The sequence below is a fragment of the Lolium perenne genome, chromosome 4 (assembly GCF_019359855.2).
Source record: "Lolium perenne isolate Kyuss_39 chromosome 4, Kyuss_2.0, whole genome shotgun sequence".
NCBI classification, from domain to species: domain Eukaryota; kingdom Viridiplantae; phylum Streptophyta; class Magnoliopsida; order Poales; family Poaceae; genus Lolium; species Lolium perenne.
In genome coordinates this window covers 238,893,045-238,910,164 of record NC_067247.2, presented here as the reverse complement: position 1 = coordinate 238,910,164, position 17,120 = coordinate 238,893,045, and the positions used below count along the sequence as shown (strand labels likewise).

At 52.7% G+C, this 17,120-nt stretch overlaps 1 protein-coding gene across 1 annotated transcript; it reads right to left on the bottom strand.

The window, feature by feature from the left end:
* Positions 1-10,180: 10,180 nt before the first annotated feature.
* On the bottom strand, positions 10,181-11,012 carry LOC139839311 (uncharacterized). Its single transcript, XM_071829357.1, has 2 exons — positions 10,913-11,012; positions 10,181-10,710 (listed from the first exon to the last, which is right to left on the bottom strand). Exons 1-2 carry the CDS (start codon positions 11,007-11,009, stop codon positions 10,181-10,183), a joined length of 627 nt encoding a protein of 208 aa, XP_071685458.1. The 5' UTR covers positions 11,010-11,012.
* Between the last annotated feature and the right edge of the window lie 6,108 nt (positions 11,013-17,120).

Below are 17,120 nucleotides of genomic sequence, written 5' to 3'. Positions count from 1 at the left end.
GGAAATACCAAGAAGATTCGAGATTTGGTGCGAACTCAGGTCTTTGCAGGGGCCAGGTTTACACTTGCCCTTGTCCTTGCACGTTATCCCTCAGCGAATCTGCTGTCTATTGCCAATGCAATTGGTGATTTGGAGACACTGTATCCGAAGGTATTGTTGCCCGCCAATATGATTGTCGACAAGCTTGAAAAGGATACAAAGGTACCTGAGGAAAAAGAGACTCCGCAAGGGTGATTCAAGGGTTAAGGTTGTTTTGTAAATAGGTATTTTGGCTATTTCATCCGAGTGTTTGGATTGTTTAGCCGAGACTTTTTATTCGGTAGATACATGTATATGTACTTTTACCGTGTTAATGCCGTTGGCAAATTTTGAAGGAGCAAATCTTAATTGCCCGTTTAGATGTATGTGTATTCGTTGGTCAGCAAATCATTTGAGTGATCAGCTCGTGTTGCAGGTTTTGCTAAACCTGTTGTATGCGCAACTTTGCTTTCAACCGATGTATGTTTCGACAGCCACTCCCGAATATTTCGGGTGCAATGATTCTGCCGATGAGCCCGTTGTTCTTTGATATTTCCATAAGTAAAATATCGAACGTGGGTTGTGTTTATATGTATTTCCAAACTCTTGCTATTTACGGCGCTCGTAGAGGCATCTATAGCAGAGGGAAGAGTTAATGTCCTTGTTTATTTTGCATCCTGTAGCACTCGTAGATGCTTTTTTCGGAGCACGATCTTCTGCCGCGCACTATGTTGTACCATCGTTCACCAAGGGGCGTAGGCAAGGTTTACAACGATGCGGTTTAGGTGATCCGATTAACTGCAATGCTTTCCAAGGGATCAAAACTTAAATTCTCATTAATGAAAAACACGAGATTAAAGGGCGAAAAAAGGGAGAGCCCTGCTTGAAAAGAAAAGGGAAGCTAAGCACTAGTGGATTGCTTAAGCGTTGAAGGGGTTGACGGAATCCTGCAAGCTGACACGAGACATCGGTTCACAGACAAGCGGGGAGAGCGATTTACTCAGGTTCGGGGCCCTCGATGAGGTAAAACCCTTACGTCATGCCTGTCTGTTCTTGATTATGAAGATATTGGGTTACAATGGGGTGCCGAATAGTTCGGCTGAGATCTCGTCGAGAGGCTAAGTGCTGCGGCGACCTAGCTCTAGACTTTTGGTGGCTAAGACTGCTAAGATTGATTGTGTCCCGCGGCAGCCCCTCTCCTGGCCTTTATATAGGGTGCCAGGTCTCAAGAGGTCTAACCGAGTACGACTAGGTTTACAGTAGTTTTAAAATCTAATCTTTCCTTATTCGGCTACTTCCTTATCTTGCTCGTCAAGGAATCTTCTGGTGCGCCATCCAGGTGGCCCGTCTTGCCTCCAAGTGCCTTCATGGACCTCCAACTAGATAATATGGGATAGGGCAATGTCGGTTACCCGAAGGGTAATGCCCACGTCACCGGCGCCTCCCGCGCCAACCATCATCACCTCGACGCTGCCGGCGGCGCAGTTGGAGCGCGGCCCGCGAGCAGCTGAAGACCTTGGCGGATCCGGCGCCACCAGCACCAGCGATGGGTATTGGCGCTCCGGCATGGTGCCAAAGTAGATGCGGTGGGAGCCGAACTCGAAGATGCAACCGTTCTTGGGGAAGCGACCGCCACGAAGCAGCCCGCGTTGTCATTGACCAAATCCAACGAGCCGAGGCGCTGGACGAGGCCGGGCACCACACGCTCGCCGGAGACGGTGAGGAGGCCCGCCCGGATATGAACTCCAGCAAGCGCAGCTGCTGGCCCCACGGTGGACGCCAACTGTCATCGTGGTGTAACAACAGATGCCATAGGATGGCTTAAGTTGGGGCCGAATGTGCGCTAGAGGATCCGGGGGAGGGTTTGGTTAACAGGGAAAGAGAGAAAAGAAACCGGTATATATTGACGAACTTGGCCGATGGCCAGAGGTTGAAGATTGTACGGTACATGTTGGGGGGATAACCCCCGGTATGCCAAAGGCATGCCAAACCGGATGGTTTGAGCCATCGAGATACCGGTTTAATGTTCTTGCCGGAAGCCTAGTAGGAATCCGGGAGAGCAAGGCTAAGCCGGTATCCCCAAAGGGGTATGCCGGGACCCGGTATAAAAGATACCGGAAAGGAGAGCCTGTCGGCAGGACTGGTCAAAGATTCTCTTCAGAGCAAGAAGACAAGGATGAGCTAAGCCAAGTAACTTTATTCAGAGCCCTGGCGCCAAAGAGAGAGGTGACGGAGAAAGAAGCCGGGGGACGTCAGCTTCTATGATAAAAGAAGGCCCCGGTGTCATCTATGATTAAAGTAGCTTTGTACAAGAGCTTGATTAAAGTAGCTTTGTACAGTAACTCTGTAAAGTAGTTTGTCCAGTCAAAGATGCCATTAGGGTTTCTTGCAGTGTAAGCCACCCTCTCCCCTATATAAGGAGAGGGGGCAGCCCATCTTCACGGGAAAGTATGTACGCGTGTATGTAGGAAGGCAGAGCCTGTAACTTGTGTGAATCTATGAACATGGTGATCTAGAGGGAGTTCTTCCTTGTGTCTTTCTTCTTCAACCTCTGGCCTTGGCCAAGTTCTTGAGGAAACCATCCGGAATCTCTTCCCACCTGATCGCAAACCCTCCCCCGAATCCTCTTGCGTCCATTCGGCCCCAATCTAAGCCATCCTATGGCATCTGCTCGTTCACCACGACGACAGTTGGCGCCCACCGTGGGGCATGAAGTGGCGCTTGATGGAGTTCACATTCGGGCGGGCGTTCTCGAGATCTCCGGCGAGCGTACGGTGTCCGCGTTGGTGTAGAGCATCTACGCCATGGACTTCATCAACGACAACGCGGGCTGCTTCGCCAACGGCGGCGTCTTCCCCAAGAACGGCCGCATCATCGAGTTCGGCAGCCATCGCGTCTACTTCGGCACCGTCCCCGTGCGCCAGCGCCTCTCGCCGGTGCTGGTGGCACCGGACCCGCCAAGATGGCTCTGTGCTGGCCGCGCCGCCGGCAGCGTCGAGGTAATGATGACCGGTGTGGCTGGTGCAGGAAAGGAGGTTGCGGCTGAAGGTGCCGGTCGCGCGGTTTCGACCCGTGCGGCTAAGCCACCGCTGAGCGCGGCGCAGGCGCAGCGGGAGCATCATCCGCGCCACCGGAGACACCGCTCCAGGCGGCGATGAACGTCCTCGCCACCCCCATCGCGCAGAACATCGATCCGGCAGCGGCTCAGGCGGAGCTGGAGGCGCAGCGCCAGAAGATGCTGGAGAGCGGCAAGGACATCGTCAGGGCGCAGCGCGAGCTGAACCTAACCGTACGTGAGTATAACGCTGCCCATGGCTTTGCTTCTGTTAGCGCGCATGCTGCTAGGATGCCGGAAAACCGGCTAAAAGCTCGCAACCTAGATCAAGATTTGCGCAAAGAGATTCTTACCGGCAAGAGCGCCTACGCATCCGTTAGCATCGTGGAAAAGCCTAAGTATAGCAGCCGGATAAAACTATAAAAGCTGCTAAGGCCGTAGAGCTGCGAGTCGCTTTCCGGAGAGGCTTTGGTAAAGCAGCAAGAGCGTGTTAGAGAGCTGCTGGAAACCATTGAGCAGCAAAATGCTGAGCAGCTGGCTAAGCTGAACAAGGCAGCGGCCTCAAAATCCGCGCGTTCAACAAAGAATGCCGGTAGCAAATCCCATGGGCAGGCTTCGTCCCCATCCGGATAGAAGGAGAGAAAAAGAAGTGAATGCGCAGCAGATGACCGTGTACGATCCGGTTCTTGCCGGAAAGCAACAAGCCGGGCAACACGATGCCGGTAGAAAAAGCCAAGGGGCAGAGCGAGGCTACGCCAGAGGCTATGCCGGAAACAATCATGCCGGTAGATATGAGACCGGGCAAAACTATCGAGCTGCAAGGGCAGCGTACGAGGAGGAGGAAATAGATCCCCCAAGGTATCGGCAGGCAAGGGCCGCGGTACCGGAATGTCACGATGAAGCCGATTCCACGAGACCGGCAGCATACCGGAACCCATTGGGAGAACGCCGGGGAGAGAGATACTTACCGGAACGGGATGCGAGGCACCGTCTGGATAGAGTATACTTGTCGAAATGATCGAGGAGGAAGGTCCTCCGGGTCCAAAGTGTTTTGGCCCAAGGATCATGAAAGAAAAACCACCCGATTCGCAACTTTATGTTGCCCCGTGACACAAAGACGTATGACGGCACCACGAAGCCGGAAGATTGGCTCGCGGATTACGTGACCGCGGTATACGTTGGTGCGGTGGAGGAACCGTAGCGAGAGGAGGAAACCGGCGTTGGGCCGTGAGGATCATACCATCGTGTTTGGTTGGACCGGCAAGAATCTGGCTAAACAACTTGCCGGCAGGAAGCATAAATGGCTGGCTGGATTTTGAGGAGGCCTGTGTGAGCACTTTCAGCAGCACCTATCAGAGGCCCAACATGCCGCAGCAACTTGCTCTGTGCGTGCAGCGCCCGAATGAAACAGACCGGGATTATCTAGCCCGGTGGAACACCACAAGGAACTCCACTGAGTGGGTGATCGAGTCACAAGCCATTGCTTGTTTTAGCAGAGGATGCAGAATAGGTTCACCGTTGTTGCAAAAGTAGCAGCGCAACATGCAGACAACGTTGGCGAGATGATACGTGTGGCGGATAGCTATGCGTTGGGAGACCCAACGCAACCGGCAGTGCAACCGGAGCCGGAACAGCTGCGCCACGAACAACACCGGGACAACCGGAATAACAAAAGAAGGGAAGATTTTCCGGATCGAAGGTACGGTCCGCAGCAAGTTGCTGCTGTGCAGAAAACTTTGAGGCCAGCGACAACCAGAGGCAAAAACCGGATCGCAGCCATGGGCGGGTCCTAAGAAACAATGGGTGGAAAAGAAACCCTGGGTCCGGAAGAAGAACTGCAAGAACCCGCGAAATACACCATGGAAGCTGCCATGGATCAACCTTGCCGGTGGCCCACGCCGCATCCGGCACATCCGTCAAACCATCTGACGAAGGATTGTACCTGGACCAAGTACTTGATGCAAAAAGGAACAGTGAAAGATGCGCGGCCACCGCAAGACATGCCGCGGCAGCAACAACAGCTACCGCCACCACCACCACTTACCGGGGCAAACGCCTTACCGGTGCAGCCAAACCGGCAGCAGTACCAGCAAGTTAACCGGGTGGAGCAAAATGATAACCAGCCACCTCCACCGGCACCTTTAGGCCGGAATGTTTACGAAGATCCGCATCTGTGCTGTGTTGTCTTTGTCACTGAGCCAACAGACCGGCAAAGTGTACACCGGCGCTCCATGGAGGTCAATCTGTGATGCGGCAGTTCCCAAGTACATGATGTGGTCCAATCAGGAAATTACCTGGTCATCCAAGGATCACCCAAAGATCATGCCGAATCCGGGTGGATATGCTCTTGTTGTGGACCCGATCATGAAAGGGCCGCAAACTCGAGTGAAGTTCAGCAAGGTGCTGATAGACAATGGCAGTAGCATCAACATCATGTACAAGCACACCATGCAAACGCTGGGCATAACAGAAAACATGCTTCAGCCAACGCGCACAACGTTCCATGGGATCGTCCCTGGCTTGTCCTGTGCCCTGATAAGAAAAGTTCGGGTGGACGTGGCATTTGGAGGACGTGACAATTGCCGGGTGGAAAATCTGGAGTTTGAGGTGGTGGATCTGGACAGTCCCTACCATGCATTGCTGGGGAGACCGGCGTTGGCTGCTTTCATGGCCACCACTCATACGGCTTACCTCAAGATGAAGATGCCGGCACCTCGTGGGCCATTGACTCGTGGTGGGAAACTATAAGATCTCACTGAAATCGCATCTGCCGGATCAAACCTAGCGAGAATCGCTGGTGATCGCGGAGGAAAAGAAAAGAATGCGAGACATTGTTGCGCTGGCTCAATCCTCACAAATGAGTTTGGCGGCAATGAGTGAAAACATGGGCACACCGGCATTCAAGCCAACCAATGAAACAAAGAACATTGTGCTGGATCCGGCTTACCCAGAGCGCACCGTTCGTATCGGCGCCGGCCTTGATCAAGCATAGGAAAGCGCGCTCGTCAGCTTCCTCCGTGAGAATCGGAATATCTTTGCCTGGTCAACTGATGATTTGGTAGGTGTTCCGAGGGAGCTGGCTGAGCACTCTCTAAACGTCCGGAAAGATGCCAAGCCGGTGCGGCAACCACTGCGTCGGTTCGCTGAAGACAGAAGAAAGATCATAGGAGAAGAAGTAACCAAGCTGCTTGTTGCCGGATTCATTGTGGAGGTCACGCACACAGAGTGGCTGGCCAATCCGGTAATGGTTGAAAAGAAGAAAGATGAGAACCTGGAGGCAAAAGCTCCGAAGGTGTGGCGCATGTGCATCGACTACACCAACCTGAACAAGGCTTGCCCAAGAGATCCTTTTCCTTTGCCACGAATCGATCAAGTGATTGATTCAACTGCCGGATGTGAGTTGTTGTCCTTCACGGATGCCTAGTCCGGTTTCCACCAACGTCCCTTACAAAAGGAAGATCAAATAAAAACTGCGTTCATTACCCCGCACGGGGCTTATTGCTATGTCACTATGCCTTTTGGGTTGCGCAACGCTGGTGCAACGTACCAGCGCTGTATGCAAAAATGCTTGTTTGATCAAATTGGAAAAAATGTGCAAGTCTATGTGGATGACATCGTGATAAAAACTAAGGTAAAAAACACTTTAATCGATGACATCCGGCAAACATTCGATAACCTAAGGCGGTTCGGATGAAACTCAATCCGGCAAAATGTACCTTTGGTGTCCCCGCCGCAAGCTGCTCGGTTTCCTGGTTTCAAGCCGGGGCATAGAGGTTAATCCGGTAAAGATCCGGGCGATAGAAAGAATGGCTATCCCTCGAGAGTTAAAAGATGTGCAAAAGTTTACCGGAAGCTTGGCATCGCTGAGCCGGTTTGTAAGCAGGTTGGGAGAAAAAGCTCGCCACTCTATGCTCTCATGAAGAAATCGACACGTTCGTCCTGGACCCCTCGTGCTACGCAGCGTTTAAGGAGCTAAAACGATGCTAGCCACAGCACCCATACCGGCTTCACCTCTAGAAAGGGAGCCTATGCTGTTATACATAGCAGCAACAAACCGGGTTGTGAGTGTAGTGGTTGTGGTTGAAAGAGAAGAGGAAGAAAAACCGTCCGAGGCCGGTATACTACTTGAGCGAGGTGCTCTCCCTCTCAAAACAAAACTACCCTCACTTCCAGAAAATGACTTATGGCGTGTACATGGCCGCCACAAAACTCAAGCACTACTTTGAGGAGCACCCCATGAAGGTGGTGAGTGAAGCACCAATTTCCGACATCATGTGCAACAAAGATGCCAGCGGCCGGATTGCAAAATGGGCGATCCGGATATCACCGTACGTGCCGGTATATGAAAGAAGAGATGCCATAAAATCACAGGCTTTGGCTGATTTCCTTGTTGATTGGGCGGAGATGCAATACAAACCGCGGATCGAGGATAGAATACTTGGAAGATGCACTTTGATGGATCTAAGCTCAAGGAGGGTCTAGGTGCCGGTGTGGTGCTTACTTCACCAAAAGGAGACCACCTCCGGTATGTTTTGCAAGTACATTTCAGGGCATCGAACAATGTCGCTGAATATGAAGCTTTGATCCATGGGCTTAAGGTCGCAAAAGAAATCGGTGCACACCGGATCATTTGCTATGGCGATTCAGACCTTGTGGTACAGCAGTGCTCAGGAGATTGGGATGCAAAAGACGCCAACATGGCCTCGTACCGGTTTCACGTGCAAAAGATTGCCGGATTCTTGAAGGATGTGCGTTTCACCATGTGCCGCGAGCAGAAAATGAAGCCGCGGATGCTTTGTCCAAGTTGGGCTCATCTAGGCAAGAAATTCCTCCCGAATAGCTTTGGCTCACCTAAGAGTGCCATCGATCAAGCCGAGCCCGGAATCGGAATCAATTTTTGTACCGAGTCACACGTAGTACCCATGGATATCGATGAAGGGAACCTGGGACTGCTCCGGCAAGCTCGGGGACTGCTCCGGTAGGCTCGGGGACTGCTGTACCCATACCGGAAAAAACGATGCTGGTAGATAGCATGGAGATAGATGCACCGGTGTTTTTGGTTCGAGAAATACCATCATGGGTTAAACCTATTAAGGAATTCCTGATCAGCGGCACCTTGCCGGCTGACGAAAATGAATCAAGGAGGATACAAAGAAGGTCCAAAGCTTACACATTCATCAATGGTGAGGTGTACAAGAGAAGCGTTACCGGTGTCCTTCAAAGATGTGTGGAACCGGAGGAAGGAAAAGAAATGCTTGAGGAAATTCACCAAGGAGAATGTGGGCATCATGCTTCATCAAGGGCTTTGGTAGCAAAAGTATTCCGGCATGGGTTCTATTGGCCCACCGCTTTGGAGGACGCCGAGGATTTGGTAAGAAAATGCAACGGCTGCAGAGGTACGCCAAGCAAAACCATACCCCAGCATCCGGTTTAAAGACAATACCGCTAACATGGCCATTCGCTGTTTGGTGCCTTGACATGGTTGGACCATTCAAAACTGCAAGAAGCAGCATGACTCACATCTTGGTCATGGTGGATAAGTTCACCAAGTGGCTGGAAGTAAAACCTATCGCAAAGTGTGATGGGCATACAGCTGTGAAATTCTTGAAAGATGTCATTTTGCGGTATGGATACCCGCACAAAGATCATCAACGATAACGGAACCAACTTTGCTCAAGGTGAGTTCAAAAGGTTACGTGAAGAAAAGAACATCCGGTTGGATTTGTGCTCGATGGCACATCCACAGTGGCAATGGCCAAGTAGAAAGAATGAATGCCTTGGTGCTTTCGGTATCAAGCCTAGACTCATTGATGCGGTGGAAAAGTCACCGGGATGTTGGCTCGATGAGCTACCATCAGTACTGTGGAGTATAAGAACAACTCCAAACCGGTCTACCGGATACACTCCCTTCTTCATGGTTTATGGAGCAGAAGCGGTGATACCAACCGATATCATCCATGATTCACCAAGGGTACAGCTCTATACTGAGCAAGAGGTCAAAGAGGCCAGAGAAAACGATGTGGACTTGCTAGAAGAAGCAAGAGAGCTGGCTTTGGCAAGAACAACCATTTACCAGCAAAACCTAAGACGCTATCATAACCGGAAGGTTAACCCAAGAGTTTTCCGGGAAGGAGATCTTGTACTTCGCACAGTGCAGCGCACTGAAGGCCGGCATAAGCTTTTGCCACCGTGGGAAGGTCCCTTCATTGTAAGCAAGGTGCTTCACAATGATGCATACTACTTGATAGATGCACAGGAATGGAAGAAAGGAAAGGCGGACGGTCCGGCGAGGAGAGCAAGCGTCCATGGAACGTAGCTCTGTTGCGTCCTTTCTACTCTTGAAGTGGTGGTGTAAGAAGTTCCTTTTTGTACCTTATATGCTATGAATAAAAGATGCCGGAACCTTGAGTGAATCTCGGGGACTACCCCAACTTAAGTTGCATGTAACTTGTCTATTTTTTCAGTTTACCGGTTGCTTATTGAATGTTTTTTCTTTCCGGTTTAGTAGTGTGCTAAATCCTACCGGAGTCTTCGACTCTGCTGCTGTCCGCAAACCGGCTTCATGGCAAGCAAGATAAACCGGTAGGGGATAAGCACATGAACTGCGAAAAGGGAGAGCAGGAAAGAACAATCTAAAAAATTTAATTAACCCCGGTTAAACCGGTTTTTTGCAAAATTTCAAAGTTATTTCTAAGTTCAAGAAGATGCTTGTTTGGTGAAAGAACCTTGTGCTCATACGCCAAAGAACGCCCAGAGAAGGCAGGCAGAGCCAAGGCAAAAGAACCAAGTATGCATCAAATTGGATGCGGAAGCAATTGAGAAATCTTTGCAGTGCAGGATAAAAGCGGAACCAAAAGCAAAATATGCTAAGGCAAACTCATAAGTACTTAGCTACCGGTATAACTTACCGGCAGGAAATGTTGTAGCACAACCACAGGCAAACTTAAGTTTTACATCATAAGCCCCGGCATTCCGGGGCAGAATTTAACAGATATTGTCTTAAAGCAACAGGACCAACAGATATAATGAGCAAACACTTCAAAGGAAATCATCATGCGGCGGGGCTTCCGGAGGAGCATCGCCGTCACCAGCATCGCCCAGGACCTCTTATTCGGCTTCACCCTCCTCCTCGTCGAGATAATCCGTGACGCCAGGAGGGGGAGGGATGAAGGTGCGCATGTCGGCATACTCCGCGATGCGGTACGCGCGATCCTGCCGCTTGGCGGAGAGGATCGGGTCCAGATCCGTTTCTGCGCCTTCGCGCACGCCGGTAAGGGCGTCCAGATTGAGCTCCGGGTACCAGGAGCAGGCGACGCGGAGGGCGGAGTCCGCTCCAGCGCGGGCAGCAGAGCACTGCCACTCGCGGATCCTCCTGCCGGCACCTTTCAGACGGTCGTTGATGAGGGAGAAGGTGTCCGGCACCTCCTCGCCAGGCCATAAAGTCCTGTATAGCTGGGTAGCTACATCAGGGATGTCCGAAAGATTGCGGTCTATGCAGCGCATATGGGACACCCGCGCGTTAAGCGCGACCAGATGGTCCTTGGGCGTCCATGGCACGGTAAGATCCGCTTGGCCTTTGTCCCTGCGCTGCGCGTCGACCTTCTTGACGGCATACCTCTGCGAGTCCGGAAAGAGGCCTGTGCAAAGAAAGAAAAAGCTTAAGGAAAAGAGTCCGGAAGAAAAAGAGACCGGAAGAAAAAGAGACCGGAAGAAAAAGAGACCGGAGAGAAAAGAATCCGGAAGAAGAGAGACCGGACGGAAAGATAGCGGAAACAAAAATGGGGTCGAAGGAAAAAAGGCTCGTATGCAGTAGTCAAAGTGTAAAAGAAAACAACTTACGGAGGGCAAGTGTGTCGGTCTGCAGGATCAGCTGATCGCACTCCTTGTGCCCCTCCTCCAGCCGCGCGGCCTTCTCCTCGGCACCCTTCCGGGCCATGGCCATCTCCTCCAGCTCTGCCCGCAACACCACAGTGGCATTGCAGGCATTCTCCAGAGCCTCGTCCAACTTGGCCGCTGCGGTCACTTCAGCGGCCTTGAGGGCCTTGGCGTGGTCAAGCCCCAGCTGAATCAACTGAGACTTGAGCTCCTGGTAGCTGGTCTTGAGGGCGTTTAGCTCCTCCTGGTGCTGCCGGCTGAGCTCGTCCTTCTCCCCTGTAACCGGGGAAAAGGGTGTTAACAAGGTTACACTAGTAAAAATGAAAAGAAACCAAGTTCAAATGAGAAAGGAAAAAATAGTACGTTGGGCCGTGGCGAGCTGCTCCTTGAGAGCGTCGATGGAAGCTTCCGGGATCACTGTTGAACAGAAACTGTGAATATCACAAGGAAAAGAGGTTTCCGGTAGCAAAGATGCCGGTGAAACGAAAAACTTACCTTGGCACTTGTCATGTGCCTCAGCGAGCTCCCGGTGCTCCCATAAAAGCTCCTCGAAGAGGGCCTTCCGAGTGTCAGCGGTGACCTGTTCAAGAAAAAGAAGAAATAAGGTAAAATTTTGTGCTAAGAACCAAGTTCTTAACCCGAAACTCGGGGACTGGCAGTGCCGGTTTTGCGTTTCTAAGATAAGTTTTGCGCTAAGAACAAAGTTCTTAACCCGAAACTCGGGGACTGGCAGTGCCGGTTTTGCGTTTCTAAGTTAAGTTTTGCGCTAAGAACAAAGTTCTTAACCCGAAACTCGGGGACTGGCAGTGCCGGTTTTGCGCATTTCTAAGGTAAATTATGTGTTAAGAAGAAGATGTTTAACCCGAAACTCGGGGACTGGCAGTGCCGGTTTTGCGCTAAAAACTTAAGTTAAGTTTTGCGCTAAGAGCTGCGCTCTCACCACAAAACTCGGGGACTGGGAAGATAGACAAGAGAGAAACCGGCATGAAACTAAGGAAAAGATAAAGCAGAACCGGAAACGAAGAAACCGGCAAAGATTGAAAGTTAGTACTACATACCGTCAGATTGTTCGTGGAATCGTACCACGCGCTGTCAAGCTCTTTTACGGCAGCCCGGAGCCGCATGAAGTGCTCCTCAGAACACCGATCCCCGACAGGATCAGGTGCCGGCAGCCGATCCTTGCCCATGCCGCGGGTCGCCGGAGTGATGTCCGCGGCGTTCCACTTTTGGGCATACGGCAGGAGGTGCCCTGTGTCCCGGCCTTGGCGCTGGAACTCCGTAATGCGGCCGAGGAGGCCGGTGGCCTTCATGCTGGCGCTTTTGGCAGCCTTGGAGACGTGCAGCACCAAGGGCTGCTGGCCGCCCGAAGGGGCGCTGGAGGCCGTCGCCTTCCCCTTGATGAGCTTGGAGGGCTTGGGCGGCGGCGCGGTAGAAGAGGCCCCGGAAGTCTTAGCCGGCGGCGCGCCAGGAGCGGCCTTGGAGGGCTGGGCGCGAGGAGCCTCAGGCGGAGGCATGAGGATGGTGCGTGGAGAAGTGGGAGCGCTAGGAGCGTCACCCGTCTTGGAGCCTTCCGGCGCGGAAGATTCCGGCGCGGAAGTTGTCTTTTCGAGGACGGGAGGAGCAAAAGGCTCCGCCCGCCCGGCAGCTTCTTCTTCTCCGGCGCCGGTGTTGCTGGCGCCGGTGTCTTGGTGTTCCGGGAGGAAGGAAAGATCCTCCTCCGTGCGGTGATCTGACAGTGAAGGGGCCGCACGCCCCGACTTGTTGTGCCCCCCGAAAGGGAGGCAGAGGTGTTGCCGGCACCAGATGGTGCCGGGCTTGAACGAGGAGGAGGGGTTGAGGTCCTTGCGGATCCCTCAGAGCCCGATGGCCTTGGGCCAAGCTTGAGAGCGGGGCTGAGAAAAAGAAAAAAGACAAGTGGTTGAGAAGAAGCAACCGGAAAAAGAACTTAGCAAAAAAGGAGGCAAGCCGGAAAATGAAATTACCCGGAAGCGGTTGGCATCGCTTTGCGCCCGTAGCGGCGCACGCCCACTTCTTTCTCCCCCACGGGCTCCGTCCGGAAGCGCTTGGAGGGAGGAGCATGGCTGGAGCCGGCAGTAGATGCCGGCTGCTTGTTCTTCTGGCCCTTGGCCATGAGTTTGTCCACAAACTCAGTGCCGGCCTCGGCGCGCAGGGGCGGCACGCGCTCGTGGATCTATGAGTTGGATATGGCTAAGAAGCAATTCGCAAGAAAGCGATAATGGCAAAGTATAAGAAGCCGGAAAAGAAAATACCTCGAGCACAACCAGCTCCTCCGGCTTTCCGGGGGGCTCCGGCGGGTCCCGGCCAAGGCGCGCAGCCGGAGTCTTCCCATCTTCAGATCCTTCCAAAAGATGTAGGGATCCGGGTCGAAGGAGTCAAAGGCACGCTTCCGGAGAGGTCCTCGCGGCTTTGCCTCGGATAGAGGGGAAGCGGTCCCTGGCTCGAAACAAGGTAAAAGATGGTTAGCAAAAGCAGAAACTTACCGGCAAAGACAACCCCAAATTGCGCAATCTCTTACTTCTTGGGTCGGACGGTTAGAGAAACTGAGGGGAAGGAGGCCCCATTCCCACGCAAAAGGCATAGCAGTTTGACAAATCTGCTTGGCCTTGAGAACAACGTCTTTCTTGCCGAGAGCGCGGCCCGTGATCTTGGTAGGATCGCACGGGCCATACATCTCGCTCATCCTATGTGCGCGGCGCTTAGGAAGCACCCGGCGCGATATGAAAGTCCGGATGATATCGTCGTGCAGATGTTGGTCTCCTTCTTCAGAGAGGCCAAGAAACGCACTACCCGGTTGTTTTCGGCGTGTTCCGTCCTTGGGTTGTATCTCTAGTTGGTGCTACTGGGGCGCCCCGCTTGAGATGGAGGAAGATTGATGCGATCAGCGCGCCGGTGTTCTTCACGTAAAAGAAAGTTCCTTGCCAGGTGCGGCAAGACTCGAGGCCGGAAAGCTTAAGAAAAGTGCTCCCTTGGCGGGAGCCGACGATGCAGGAGCCGCACTGCACGGGCGGCTTGGGCTTGGGGATCTCCTTGCCCTGGACGGAGTTGATCCGCAGGTTGAAGAAACGGGCAAACGTCTCACGAGTGGGACGAATGCCGATGTAAGCCTCCATGAAGGTGGCATAACAAGAAAGATAGAAAAGGGCGTTGCTGTGGAAGGTGGTGAGGTTGGAGATCGTAGAAATCCAGGAAATCCCGGAAAAAAGTAGAGGCAGGAAGGCCGAAGCCGCGCTCAAAGTGAGCGAGAAAAACAACATGCTCGTCGTCTTCCGGATCCGGTTCGATCTCGTTATCCGGAATCCGGCAGGCAACTCCTTCCGGAATCCTCCGAGACCGGTACAGCCAATCGATCTCAAACTCGGTAACGTAGGAGCCCATCCAGCTCCGCGGGTGGTTGGGGAAGGCTCCTCGCCGGAAGATTGGCTGGAGCTGCTAGAGGCTTGACCAGAGCCACCGGCCTCTTGGCTACCGGAAGCTTGGCTAAAGCTACCGGATTCTAGGTGGCCGCCGGACTCTTGGGGTCACCGGATTCCTGCTGGTTGCCGGAATCGGTTTCCATTGGATCTGAGGCCGTAGATTCACCGGGAGAAGGTCTACGGCGCTTGAGAGAAAGAGAAGAAGAGGATGCAGAGGAAGATCCTCGTCGGACATCGCAAGGATGGGCGGAGAAACAGGAATCCCAAACTTCAACCCCGTGTGAAGATCTACGAGTAAGAAGAAAACCAAAGAAAAGGAGCAAATAAGAACACCAAAGGCTCAAGATCTGGAAAGCAAGCGAACGGCGAGTAAAGCGAAATTGATACCAACCTTGAGCGGCGCGGACGCTGAGGGGAGTGTTTGCTGGCGGTGGAGCGGCTCTGCGGTCGCCGGCGAGCTCCGTCGATGGCGAAGCGGAAAAGCTCGCGAAGAAGCACAAATGCGGCGGACGCGAGGAAGGTGCTGCCAAAGAACTCCGCACGGCGAAGTTCGGCGGAGGGGCGGCGTAAGTTCGCCGGGCGCCGGAGCTTGAACGGGCGACGGCGGACGGAGAGCGGCGGAGGCGCAGAGGCGTGGAGCTACGTGCGCGAAGGAGGAGAATGCGAAGAAGATGAAGGGGAACGGGCATTTGTGCTTATATAGCAGAGTGAAAGTGGGAAGCGAACCGCATGGACGCGGCGGTTCGCCTCGCGGCCCGCGACGGTTCGCACCTTGGGCCGCCACGTGGCGAACGGATACACGCGCGAAAAACGGAGGCCACACGGAGGCGCACGCGGGATCCCGAAGAGGTAGTGGGATCCGCTGCGGTGCATTAAATGCGTGCGCGGGAGTCGAAACGATGTGACAGCGGACATCGGCGCGTCGATTACGATGCGCATGTCACTGACAGGCGCGGGGCCAGATATATTCTCGACTTCGCCGAGGAAGGAGCAAAGACACGTGGTGCCGGAAAAAAGAGATGCCGGAACGAGCCTTGCAAAGAGAAGAAAAGGAACAAGGGTAAAGGTGCCGGAACTAAGCTCAAGAGATGAGTGACTAAACCGGAATCTTAGAAAGATGAAAACCTGGCATGGTCTGTAGGATAGAATCCTCCAGGCTATACCAGCTTCGGGGACTAATGTTGGGGGGATAACCCCCGGTATGCCAAAGGCATGCCAAACCGGATGGTTTGAGCCATCGAGATACCGGTTTAATGTTCTTGCCGGAAGCCTAGTAGGAATCCGGGAGAGCAAGGCTAAGCCGGTATCCCCAAAGGGGTATGCCGGGACCCGGTATAAAAGATACCGGAAAGGAGAGCCTGTCGGCAGGACTGGTCAAAGATTCTCTTCAGAGCAAGAAGACAAGGATGAGCTAAGCCAAGTAACTTTATTCAGAGCCCTGGCGCCAAAGAGAGAGGTGACGGAGAAAGAAGCCGGGGGACGTCAGCTTCTATGATAAAAGAAGGCCCCGGTGTCATCTATGATTAAAGTAGCTTTGTACAAGAGCCGATTAAAGTAGCTTTGTACAGTAACTCTGTAAAGTAGTTTGTCCAGTCAAAGATGCCATTAGGGTTTCTTGCAGTGTAAGCCACCCTCTCCCCTATATAAGGAGAGGGGGCAGCCCATCTTCACGGGAAAGTATGTACGCGTGTATGTAGGAAGGCAGAGCCTGTAACTTGTGTGAATCTATGAACATGGTGATCTAGAGGGAGTTCTTCCTTGTGTCTTTCTTCTTCAACCTCCGGCCTTGGCCAAGTTCTTGAGGAAACCATCCGGAATCTCTTCCCACCTGATCGCAAACCCTCCCCCGAATCCTCTTGCGTCCATTCGGCCCCAATCTAAGCCATCCTATGGCATCTGCTCGTTCACCACGACGACAGTACAGAACCTCAGCTATTTGCTACTGATCGTCTAATCGATCTCTCCCTTTTCTCTGTCCTGCGCAGGGGTGTGCCCCCTCTCCTTATATAGGGGAGAGGGTGGCTTACAGGGGAAGAAACCCTAATGGAATATTTGATGAGCTAAGCTACTTTATAAAGTTACTTTTGCCCAGCTGACTCCGGTTCTGTCTTTAATCAGGGACTGATGACCTTGTCCGGTATATTTTACGTCATCCTCAGCTTTGGCGTCAGGGCTTTGATTAAAGCTGAGGTGCTTCGCTCATCTTGTCCTCTAGTCCTTGGTGGAATCTTTGACTGGAGTGCCGACATGCTACAGTGAACCTTTACCGGATCCCCGGTACCTTTACCTCTGGGTTCCGGTATCCTGGTCCTTGGTGGCGCACCTCTCCTGCTCCTCGTACTCCGGCATACCCCTCCTGGGATACCGGTTTGTACCAGCTTCACGTGGCTGAACTTAACCTTTAGAATCCGGATCAATCTTTAATCCGGTTTACAACTACCATATTATGGCTTATTTGCCATAGTCTTGGCCTACCGGGGGCCATCCCCCCGACACCATGTGTATTAGGTTAGTTAAACAACTTACCACTGGGGGCTTTGTGGGAGTCAAAGTAAATGAGACAAAGAGTGATTTCTTCCTCACTGGAAAAGGCTTGAGACATTTTTACCCCTTGTCTCCAGGTCTAATTTTGTGGTAGATGTGTTCTCTAAGATGTTATATAAGAGGTGTTCTGCTGGTATGATTAGAGGGTTGTGCCCCAAAAAATTTCCTTGGGATGTGGTGTGTTTACAATATGC

Bases quoted from the DNA above. Each gene is read 5' to 3' on its own strand.
- LOC139839311 (XM_071829357.1), bottom strand. From the start codon at position 11,009: ATGGCCCGGAAGGGTGCCGAGGAGAAGGCCGCGCGGCTGGAGGAGGGG. The intron at 10,711-10,912 runs GTAAGTTGTTTT...TTCTTTGCACAG, and splicing joins GACCGACACACTTGCCCTCC to GCCTCTTTCCGGACTCGCAG.